At 45.7% G+C, this 12,260-nt stretch overlaps 1 protein-coding gene across 1 annotated transcript in view; it reads left to right on the top strand.

Annotated features, from left to right (window-relative positions):
- The first annotated feature begins 488 nt into the window (after positions 1 to 488).
- Positions 489 to 12,260, top strand: part of LOC123747370 (zinc finger protein Noc) — a 126,522-nt gene continuing 114,750 nt past the window's right edge. The window contains exon 1 of the mRNA XM_069319742.1: positions 489 to 667. Within this exon, the coding sequence (XP_069175843.1) occupies positions 662 to 667 (6 nt within the window). The 5' untranslated portion in view covers positions 489 to 661. The remainder of the gene's footprint in view (positions 668 to 12,260) is intronic.

Here is a 12,260-nt window from a genome sequence, read left to right as displayed (position 1 = left end):
GAAGCATTTACAGCGTTGTGATTCAAATAAAATTCGTCAGTGAAGCACTTGTTCCGGAAGTGTTCAGACGTCATCAGTTGTGAGTCGTGTGTAAAGCTTTTGTCATTCATAAACAGGGTGAGGGGGGGGAGAGAGGGTTTGACATTTGGATCAACGAGCATTTTATCAATATTCAGGAGGAAATGCTGAAATATTTGCTTATCAATTACGGTTGTGAAGCATTAAAGGAGGTGAGCTTTCAACATAGAAATTAATGAAGCATTTATGCCAAGTTTTGAAACTGGGTTGTGAGAAAACATCACCAGGCTTCGAGCGGGTTTATCAACGAGTTCACTCGAAGCAAGAATGAAACACCTTCTGAACCCTCTTGTTTCCTCAGGCCAGATCGTGAAAACGTTTGATATAGCAGTAGGCGTTTGTGCCGTGATGAGTGGAAACATGCAAAGTGTAACTAGCTAATTATACCACAACTGTTCGATACGAGGGGCCAGTATTCGGTCACAGTGAGTTATGGAGTCCGAATGTTAAAGTGTTAAACAATTGCGTTTTAGTCGGCAAGGAGCTAAAAGTGTACTTCAGTAATGTGAGGATAGTGTTGGAGCATTTACGTGACCCAATGTGCCTACACTAGGCGAAGTACCACCGAGTCCTCACCCTTCATATGACGGTAAGTAACTCCTTGAACCTCAAGTATCACCTTCACCTGACCTGCAGATTATATAGATAAATATAGATATATATTATTAACATGTGTTTGTTCATATGGGGATTGAATTATATATGGATTAAATGAGAATTAAAATGTATTAAATGCTATAAATAATTAATTATATTTCATATCATTACAGGTAAGAAATGATAATATACCTCCGAGGGACAACAATTGACGAGTTTTAAGGTATGTTAATTTTGTTTTTCCTTTTGTTTTCAGAGGTTTATTTTAATGATATAATAAGCCCAAGGTGTGAGAGTGGTTCAGCAATTTCGGGCGTGCTGTAACTACTCTCAGGGAGACTTTTGGGTACAGTAAGATTGAGAACGTCTCGTATGATAACAGCTTCTGTAACGTCTCGAGTGATAACAGCATTCGGAACGTCTCGTATGATAACAACTTCCGGAACGTCTCGAGTGATAACAGCTTCTGGAACGTCTCGAGTGATAACAGCTTCTGGAACGTCTCGAGTGATAACAGCTTCTGGAACATCTCGAGTGATAACAGCTTCTGGAACGCCTAGAAAGATAACATCTTCCGGAACTTTGTACCTAAATAGAATATGTTGCGCTTCGGGGCCAAAGTTATTTAAATGAACAGCCAGGGAAAAAAGTTCACAGTCGGGCGTATCGGTTAAGTCCGATAACAGACTGTTCATCACGTTCACCGTCCGAGTGACAACGTCAGAGGATGTTTCTTCCCCCCCCCTCCCCCCCTCCCGAAAGAAAGACCATCTCCTACCCTGTATCCATCCCTCTGTCCGTTCTTCCTTCATTTTCTCCCTCAGTCCTTCCATCCACTTGGGCTGGACGGTAAGGCGACGTCCTGGTTTCATGCAGGTCGGCGTTCAATACCCGACCGTCCAAGTGATTGGGCACCATTTCTCCCCCCCCCCCTGATCCTATCCAATTTTATATATAATAGTCGTAATGGCTTGGCGCTTGCTGCTGATAGTTCCTTCGTTCCCTCAGTCCTTCTCTCCCTCCTTAATTCCCCCTCCTGCAATATTTTCCCTTCCCCTCCTTCGCTTTTTCCTTCCCTCTCTATATCCTTTACTATGTACTTACTTGCACCTCTCCTTTATTTTGTACCTACTTCCTTCCCTCCTTCCCTCCCATGCCTCCTTTCCTCCCTTGCCTCCCTCCCTCCTTCCCTCCCTCCCTCCCTCCCTCCCTCCCTCCCTCCCTCAGCCTCTCCCACACGACCTCGTAAACAACATGGGTGACATTATGGAACGCATTAGTAGACGCAGGATGTTTGAGACCCGAAAATATGGGTCGTACACGTCAAATTAAAGTCGACATTAACAGTGGTAACAGTGGAGGTATAGTGAGAGTGTGTGTGTGAGAGAGAGAGAGAGAGAGAGAGAGAGAGAGAGAGAGAGAGAGAGAGAGAGAGAGAGAGAGAGTGCGTGTGTGTGAGTGAGTGAGTCAGTGTGAAAGGAAGTAACACTGTGCAGATACAACGAGCAAGCAAACAGGTGGAGAGGAGTGGATTCAACGCCCCCTTCCCCCCCTCCCCCTCCCAACAATCCTCGTTCCTCCGCCATCACTTAATAAACCCCTCCCCCCCCACTTCCCCCCCCCCCACTTCCCCCCCCCACTTCCCCCCCCACTTCCCCCCCACTTCCCCCCCACTTCCCCCCCACTTCCCCCCCACTTCCCCTCCCCCTTGTGTAACTATTTCCCCCCCTTTCATTCTCCTTTGAGTAACTTCCACCCAGTTTCCCTCCACTCACATCCTATCCCCACCCCTTCCCTTCCCTTCCTCTTTTCTTGCCCCCTCAATTCCCCTCTCTCCTCCCCCTCTTCCCCTTCTCCCCTTCCCTCCCCCCCCCCTAGGGACGTGAGTGACACCAGCACATGCAGGGCGCTGATTCACAGCCCGAGACTCTGTCAACCATCTGAGTAAATTACTGAATACGATGCGCAATGAACACCCTCGCAGACAGATATATGGCGGGCAGTTGCAAATGACAACCTGGGTTAGGGGGGGATGGTGGGGAGGCGAGGAGACCGCTGGGGGCAGTAGTAGAGCTGTGAGAACTACCACCCTCGTGTCGTCGTGTTCTCTAATCACCTCGGGCAGAGGGGCGACAGTCGCTTCCCGCCTCGTTCAAAAGTTAGCGCCTTATTCAAATACAACCTTTAAATCTGTGAGCCAGAAGGAAACTGGGAAGACACGCCCCGAGGCCGTAGAGACGGAAATTTCAGCTACCGCCCATGGGAACATCAGCCTTGAGAGCGGGCTAAACCCGGAACTCTCTTCCCCCAGTGCCCTCCTAAATGACAGCTTTGAGAACAGGTGTCGTTGATAGCTCACTAAATCGCGTCGATGTTGCTTGTCGTTCTCTCTGGCGGCGCTGTGAATGCTCTCCCCCCACGGCACTCCCGGCGTGCACTCACTCACACACACACACACACACACACACACACACACACACACACACACACACACACACACACACACACACACACACACGTCATGGTATATATATATATATATATATCCCTGACATACCCAGGAATATATATATGGTGGGCAGGAGCCCCCTGTCCTCCGTGTGTTTATCAGGGTAGTGGATGAGTCTCGACGCCTCGGTAATACTTTAATTGTATGATGGGGCTGACAAATGGAATGGAGGAAGGGAGGGAGGGAGGTGGAAGAAAGGATAAAGAAAGGTAGGAGGCACAAGTGGTAAAAAGAGAAAAAAGAACCAATATAAAATTGGGCAGAGAGGGGTAGAAGAATCAGTAAAGCATGAGGGAGTAGAGGGAAAATAAATCAGTAGGTAAGGAAAGAGGGAAGAAGAAGGATTTGTGTGCAAGCAGTTAATTATTATTAACATCTTTATTGACAAAATTTAATTACAGTTTTGCCTAATCTGAGGAATTCAATTAAGTCTTATTAAAGTGAGGATAATGCTGGTATTCACTGTCACACAGGACAGAGGGTCATTCACAAGACAATAGGTCTAAAGTGTAGGCTGAAGCACATATATAATATCATGGTTACAGTCAATGTTTTAATGTATGAATATGCAAAATCATCTTTCTGTTGTACACTGCCACACAAGGGCAAGGGATAGGCAAGCAGTGCACTCACAGTCCTAATCCATCCCAGTGACCTTTACCAAACATTCTCCATCCTTGAACCCTCCATCAATCCCCTTACCTACACCCTACACCTGAATCCATCCCAAATCCTTATCCTGATCCCTTCCCAGTGCTATATAGTCGTGATGGCTTGGCGCTTTTTCCTGATAGTTCCCTTCACTTCCCTCAACTCGGTTTATAATATAATAAAGAGAAGCATCAAATCATCGTAAATAAACGCTGATGGGATCACTAACAAAGCAAGTGAGATAAAACAAACAACAAGGGGAAAATAATTAGATATATTTTCAGTAACTGATAAAAGTATTAGACATAAATATCCTGTTTAACGTCTCTACTGTTTTATGAGGGGGAAACTGATGATGCAGCAAAGGGGCATAAATAGTGACGATGATATAAATGTATTGGTCAATATATTGATATTAATACTACTGACAAATTGAAGTTTCTGAAAAGGAAACCTGCAAGGATAAAGTGAAACGGAAAATCCTGGTTTGTGTCTCGGAGAGGCTGCAGGATCCAAGTAAATTCAGTAGAATTTCTGGTTGCAATTCTTGTACCATGTCGTAGCTCAGTCGATTAAGGCAGCGTCTGGGATGCTCTCGGACGCAGGTTCGAATCCTCGTCACGGCCCCTGGGGATTTGTTCAGTGAAACGGAATCGAGACAACACGATTTGCAACACATAAGATTTTCTGGAGAACTGGTCAAGTAGCGGAAGAGGACATGTCAGGGACATGTCAAGACTGACAATGGGGACATGGGTGGAAACTTGAATCATACGTGAGTGACAGGGATGATATACAGAATATGTTTAGCATATCAGAAGTGAGCAAGTGGAATGAACTAGTTGGATAAATAGTCAAAGGCTAAATACAATAGGTTATTTCAAATGGTAAAAAGACAAGAAAGAGAAGGGTTGGCAATTACTACAGTAGATGACCATCCGCTGGTGAGGCGGGTCTCGGGAACTAGAACTCGAATTTAGTTGAGTACTGAGAGGTGCAAGACAGTAATATACTCGGGAATCTAGTCACTGAGCATGTATCATATACTCATTATACCAGGAAATGATGAACGCATGCATCACATGCTATCAGCGGCCGTCTTCATCACTGCCCAGAGGAATCCTAGTCCTGTAGAGCAGCACCCTACAGAGGACCTCTGAACTAAGTACCAAAGCAATGTCACCCAGTAGAGGTCGCCCACAGAGGACTCTCCTAGAAAATATTCTTACGTCAGAGGACTATTAGGGTCACAGGGTGTTAACTACACAGTGACCCATAACATATACTCACATGGAGAAGGAGGAGGAGAACCAGCTGAAAACTGGGGCAATATATCTCCATTCTGAATCGCCTCGTCAAGTTGGTCTTGAGGAGAGCGATGATGGACAGTAGGCGAGGACAGCTGGCTGCTTGTCACGCCAGCTGCAAGGATCACATGGATAACCACCACCACTACAACCTGGGGGGGAACCAGGGTGGAGACAGAGAAGAACTTAGAGTCAAGACAAGACTCGAGTCTCACTTCGTCAGAATTAAATAAAAGTTGATAGGAGGCGACGCAAAGTGCGGTGCTCCGTCCGGAATGAAGTGTTGTATTATTTTAGCGTGACATCTTTACGCTCGTGTGTGTGTTTTCGCTCTTCAAGGATCTTTTATGACTTCCCCGAGTCTTTCCCAGGAGCGTGAGGGGATGGGGAGGGGGGGACCGGAATAGTTCGAGGCTGTAAACTGCTAAGCTCAATGTTAAAAGAATGGGGGATGTAAACAACTCGACTGTCTCCAACAGTCCCCCGGGGAATTGCTCTCGTAAACTGGCGCTTGTATCAACACTTGGGGTTGTTGAGAAGCAATGGCTGCTTTTAATATTGTCGCCACTTCTCTCTTCCTCCCTCTCCTTCCCCACCCCACCCCCCTCTCTCCTTCCCACCACCACACCCCACCACCACACCCCACCACAACTCCACAGTCTATATATATATATATATATATATATATATATATATATATATATATATATATATATATATATATATATATATATATATATATATATATATTGGTGTATACTGGCAGCAGGTTTTCTTTTAAACATGTCATTGAATATGACCGCATATTCTGTATTTACTATCTTCTGATTTAGGGCTTCTATCCCTCTAACTATTTTCTTAGCATCAAGGCTTAGCTGAAAGAGGATTTCAGCTCCTCTTTCAGCGAGCAGTGTGGTGCGATAACTCTGAATTTTCCAACTTTGCTTTGTGGTTTAACTAGTAAATGACTCCAGGCTGGTGCCATGTGTTCCGGTATTTGTATGAAAAGCGTGATATGTAAGGTCCATGAGTGGCTCCTTATTCAGATTTCTGAAGGCAGTTGTGCGTGTGTTTGTGCAGAAGGGGAGACTGTGCGTTAAGTGTGGTGGTGGGGGGGGTGTTCTTCTTATTTAGCCTTTCCTCGTAGTTCAATCCTCTTGGTTCTGGTACTGGCCTCGCTATATACATCTGTTCTAGATGTTTTTTTTCTTGTTTGGTTTTATGCTTCTTTAGATGTGGGTTCCACACTGGGGCGTCATACTCTGGTATTTGCCTCACAGGTATACAGTGATCTCAAGACATTATTGCAGGTTCGAATCCTCATCACGGCCCTTGTGGATTTGTTCAGTGATCTCAAGCATTGTTGCTATTTTTTCTCTCTCCATGTTCTTTCATACCAACTACTTGGGCTGGATGGTAGAGCGACGGTCTCGCTTCATGCAGGTCGACGTTCAGTCCCCGATCGTCCAAGTGGTTGGGCACCATTCCTTCCCCTCGTCCCATCCCAAATCCTTATCCTGACCCCTTCCTAGTACTATATAGTCGTAATGGCTTGGCACTTTCTTCCCTTCCCTTCCTTAAGCTTGAAAATTTTTCACGTACTGATATGGATGTGTGTGTACTCACCTAATTGTACTCATCTAATTGTGTTTGCGGGGGTTGAGCTCTGGCTCTTTGGTCCCGCCTCTCAACTGTCAATCAACTGATGTACAGATTCCTGAGCCTACTGGGCTCTATCATATCTACATTTGTGTGTGTGTGTGTTCACATATTTGTGCCTGCAGGGTTGAGCTATAGATCTTGGACTCCACCATTCTACCCGCTAGTTGTCAAATGCACTGACTCTTGCCATATTCCTCAGTCATATCTGTTCCTAAACTAACATAAAATTGTCTAACATCTGAGACTCGTCTGACTCTCAAGCTTCCATCTATGCCTTATTTTTATGTTTGTGTTCTCCACTCTGTCAATCCCCCTTAAGTACTTTATAAGTCTTTAACATGTCTCGTCTGTCTGTCCGTCTCTCTCTCTCTCTCTCTCTCTCTCTCTCTCTCTCTCTCTCTCTCTCTCTCTCTCTCTCTCTCTCTCTCTCTCTCGTGTGTGTGTGTGTTGGCGCGGGTGCGGGGTGTCTGTTTGAAATAGTACGGATCTCAACAAACCGACTCTGAACCAAGCTTAATTTACGAGGAGAAAATTTCAATGCAAACAAGTGTTACTGCGAGTGTTTTCTTAGTGCAAGAGGGGGATCAGAGGCCCCAGCACCATCACCACTCGCGCCATGCCCAACCAGCTTCGTCAACCACGTGTTTCACTTTGAAATTCTAAAATAGAGGAGGTAGGTAGAACGGTGTACATAGTGTCGTAGAAGTCTTTCTCCCACACCTCGCTTGTTAGGAGGAGAAAGACTTGTTTACAAGCGTCTGGATAATGAATAGATAACCGCGACAACTTTACGATCTCCGGCCGTTCACGGGGGTAAGAAATTTAATGAGAGCAGAGCGTATGAACCCATTGGTGGTGCGGCTTTATCTCCGTGGGTTTAGAGGTGGCGGTAACTGTCAAGGGAGCCGGAGGCTGCGATGGAGGGCTTGAACGTAAATGTCCCGACACCTTTGGCACGACACCTTTGGCTTGTCAGCACCCCAGCAGGCAACCTCTTACTGAGGGGGGGGGGGGGAGGAGGAGGGGGTGTGCCAGGTAATGCTGTGTCGTTGTTTATGTGTTTATCTTGTAGACTGTTGGGGGATTCATTAACAGGGATGGATGCTCTTCACCCTTGGTTCTTCCTTGTACCTCATTCCTCGTCTCTCTCTCTCTCTCTCTCTCTCTCTCTCTCTCTCTCTCTCTCTCTCTCTCTCTCTCTCTCTCTCTCTCTCTCTCTCTCTCTCGTGCATTTAGAATATTACACGACAACGATGGTAATAGTTCAGAGCTGACACTCCACAGGGACTATTTACACTTCCTTACAACAACACACTCAACAGTTGATGGGGTTTACCAAACAAAATGTTGGTAGAAATATATATATATATATATATATATATATATATATATATATATATATATATATATATATATTATATTTATATATATATATATGTGTGTGTGTGTAAATCACGAAAATTAATACGTGATGAAAAATGTGACAGTGTCAGTCGACGGAGGAAGAATAGAAACAGGAATTTCCTTAAGTACTTTCGTATATTAATAAATCTAAAGACGGAATTCCTTCTGAAGATGTATGTAGATGTCCAAGCTTGAACCATTCAAACAGGCTTGAATGGTTCAAGCTTGGGCCTCCACAAAGTGAGGTGATTCGATGAAATATCTATGCCCAAGCTTACCACCAAGTGCTGTCGGGATGTTGGGGAAATAGCCTCGGCTACCAACGTCTTTTGTACAGTCACGATTGGTCGAGTGGTTAAAGAACCGGGGTACACCATGGTGCATGTGCTCCTGGCAATCTGGGTTTGAATCCTTCTGAGGTGTGGAGTTTTCAGTTATATAAATATAATGTGTGTGTGTGCAAATTTAAATTTTAAAGTTTTTAAGGACATTCAGTAGACTGTCTTCACAGTGCCGGTCTGGGGTATAGGGCCGGTATAGGGGTCTGGCAGTTGAGTGGACAGTGCGCGGGACTCATAATCCTGTGGCCCGGGTTCGATTCCCGGCGCCGGCAGAGACAAATGGGCAGAGTTTGGGGGTAACTGACAAATGGGGTAACAGGGGCATCACCGTGATGACCCTGTTACCTAGCAGTAAATAGGTACCTGGGAGTTAGACAGCTGTTACGGGCTGCTTCCTGGGGGCGTGTGTGTGGAAAAAATAGTTAGTAGTTAGTAACAGTTGATTGATTGACAGTTGAGAGGCGGGCCGAAAGAGCAGAGCTCAACCCCCGCAAGAACAACTAGGTGAATACAGCATTCTATCATTATAGTTTTCAAATCACTTCTTGGCTGCCTAATGTAAGCCAAGTTACGGATCTTATTTTACATTTCTTAAACTCCTAAAACCTCTGCAGTATATTTTCTTTGTGAGAAATTGGCCAACTCCTTGACAGCCTTGTTAGGGTAGTTAATGAAATCACAACAACTTCAAGAATTTCTGATAAAATATTGAGGCCATGTTATAGGGATCGATCTTGATTTTTTTTTTTAATTTTGCTCCGAGGGGCGAGTTTATTGGGCAGCGCCACTCATCCTGTGAGTGGACACACCGCCATAGTGACAGTATTGGGCAGCGCCACTCATCCTGTGAGTGGACACACCGCCATAGTGACAGTATTGGGCAGCACCACTCATCCTGTGAGTGGACACACCGCCATAGTGACAGTATTGGGCAGCACCACTCATCCTGTGAGTGGACACACCGCCATAGTGACAGTATTGGGCAGCGCCACTCATCCTGTGAGTGGACACACCGCCATAGTGACAGTATTGGGCAGCACCACTCATCCTGTGAGTGCACACACCGCCATAGTGACAGTATTGGGCAGCACCACTCATCCTGTGAGTGGACACACCGCCATAGTGACAGTATTGGGCAGCACCACTCATCCTGTGAGTGGACACACCGCCATAGTGACAGTATTGGGCAGCGCCACTCATCCTGTGAGTGGACACACCGCCATAGTGACAGTATTGGGCAGCACCACTCATCCTGTGAGTGGACACACCGCCATAGCAGCATGCACAACACTCCCCAATAGGAAGAAAACCCGCTGGATTGTTCATCCTGTCACTTGCATCCAGGCACCGCTGGAAATTGCTTTACTGTCTATCTTAAATGACTAGAATCCCTAGACACACGCTCTAAAACTGCACAATAATGAGCCCAAAGGTATAAGAAGTTCCGCAAAACTAACTTGCAGGTCAGAGTTCAATCCCATTCAGTAGTCTCAAAATATTTCCTCAAAGCCTACATAACGTTCCTGTGATTTTTACAAACACTGAATTATCCGAATGTTGGCTGATATCAGGGACGGGGAACTTCTCAAGGTGCGAAAGTCTACCACAGAAAAAAACAAAACCGAAGAGAGTTTATTGGTTTATTAAATACCATTTAATGGACTGTGTCATGGTTTATAACGATCCACGGATCGTGTTTCGGGTATACTCTGATACGGTAAAGCGTAATATTAGCTGTGGAAGAGGAAGAGAGAGAGAGAAAGATGAGAGAGAGAGAGAGAGAAAGATGAGAGAGAGAGAGAGAGAAAGATGAGAGAGAGAGAGAGAGAGAGAGAGAGAGAAAGAGAGAGGAAGAGAGAGAGAGAGAGAGGAAGAGAGAGAGAGAGAGAGAGGAAGAGAGAGAGAGAGAGACTATATGTGCTGAAAGTGGGTGTGGGTGTGAGGGTGGTATAAGGAGCAGGTGTGTTCCCTCACTGCAGGTGCTGTTGACAGGTGTTTCAAAGATTTCTTATTGGCCCTGTCAGATTATTATGATAAAGAGATATTATCTATACGACTTTTCTTGTGCCCCTGTTCCAACAGTCACAACAAGCAGATATTCTTTCTGGCAACTCGCTGTCAGGATGTACACACAGGAGGTGTGTGTGTGTGTGTGTGTGTGTGTGTGTGTGTGTGTGAGTGGGGAGGGGGCGTGGCCAAGACAACGTGCTGAGGTCTGATTCTCTCTCTCTCTCTCTCTCTCTCTCTCTCTCTCTCTCTCTCTCTCTCTCTCTCTCTCTCTCTCTCTCTCTCTCTCTCTCTCTCTCTCTCTCTCTCTCTCTGGGATTTTTTATACAGGGAGAATATACATGTAAGTACATATATACGTGAACGTATATAAATGCATACTTACATATCATGCCAATGACCTATCGTAAAAATACATGCATACCTCTTTTTGGCCGGGTAAGTTCTAGCCTCTCAGCCCGGTGCCTTATCATAACCTGCGGTTGTCAACTGTGTGTTTAAGCTCTCTTATAAATCATCTCTAAATGTTCACATTAGAAATGCCAGCGCCCCCGGTCTATGACTTGCTTCTTTGGTCATCTCGTGTGTGTGTGTGTGTGTGTGTGTGTGTGTGTGTGTGTGTGTGTGTGTGTGTGTGTGTGTGTGTGTGTGTATGGAGTGTGTGTGCTTTATTTCTCATGTTATGTACACATTAGATCGACGAAGTGGTTGTGTTCCTCCATCATTTAAGTCAATAAAACTCTATTAACCAAGTAGGGGGAGCAAAAAGGAACAATGACAATGATACCTTGATAAGAGGTCATCAATAGGAACAACACAGTCTTGCCAATTAAAATATATGACCACAAACGCTGTTGGTGGCGGCAGGAAGGGACGGTGCGGTGATCTGGTACCACTGAGAGTTAGAGTTGTTGTTAAAGTTCCAAGTAGCACGGGCTATGGTGAGCCCGCAGTACCACTGAGAGGAGAGGGCCGCCGGGGGGCCCTCTTTCACAGTTACAAGCCTCGAACTATGACCCCCAGACGCAGTTCGTCGCTCTTTGGAAGCAAGAGGAAGAGCCCCGTCATCAAGCATTAAAAATGATGATGAAATAGCATGAGAAAGGGTCAATGAAACGTAGCTAGAATGAGAGAGGTCAACGCCACGTAGCTAGAATGAGGAAGGTCAACGCCACGTAGTTAGAATGAGAGAGGTCAACGCCACGTAGCTAGAATGAGGAAGGTCAACGCCACGTAGTTAGAATGAGAGAGGTCAACGCCACGTAGTTAGAATGAGAGAGGTCAACGCCACGTAGCTAGAATGAGGAAGGTCAACGCCACGTAGTTAGAATGAGAGAGGTCAACGCCACGTAGTTAGAATGAGAGAGGTCAACGCCACGTAGCTAGAATGAGGAAGGTCAACGCCAGTAAACTAGACAAAGAAAGATCAACGCCACGTAGCAAGAAAAGAATGTTAACGGCCACATTTCCGACAAGAGGAGAGAGCCGAGAGCAGGAGCACTCACTCGTCCTCACACACCCGCCTGGATTGAGAGGCGGGACCCAAGAGCCAAAGCTCAACCCTCCGCAAGCACAACTAGGCGAATACACAGGCAAGAGAGTGCCAGAGGCCGACAGCTACAACAGCAACTCCACAAGGAACAGGAAAGAATAATTACCCGTCCACAAACATACCAAGAAAGGGAATTAAGAAGGATGAGGATA

Source organism: Procambarus clarkii, chromosome 94 (genome assembly GCF_040958095.1).
Source record: "Procambarus clarkii isolate CNS0578487 chromosome 94, FALCON_Pclarkii_2.0, whole genome shotgun sequence".
Lineage (NCBI taxonomy): Eukaryota > Metazoa > Arthropoda > Malacostraca > Decapoda > Cambaridae > Procambarus > Procambarus clarkii.
This window is presented reverse-complemented; position numbering and strand designations above follow the sequence as displayed.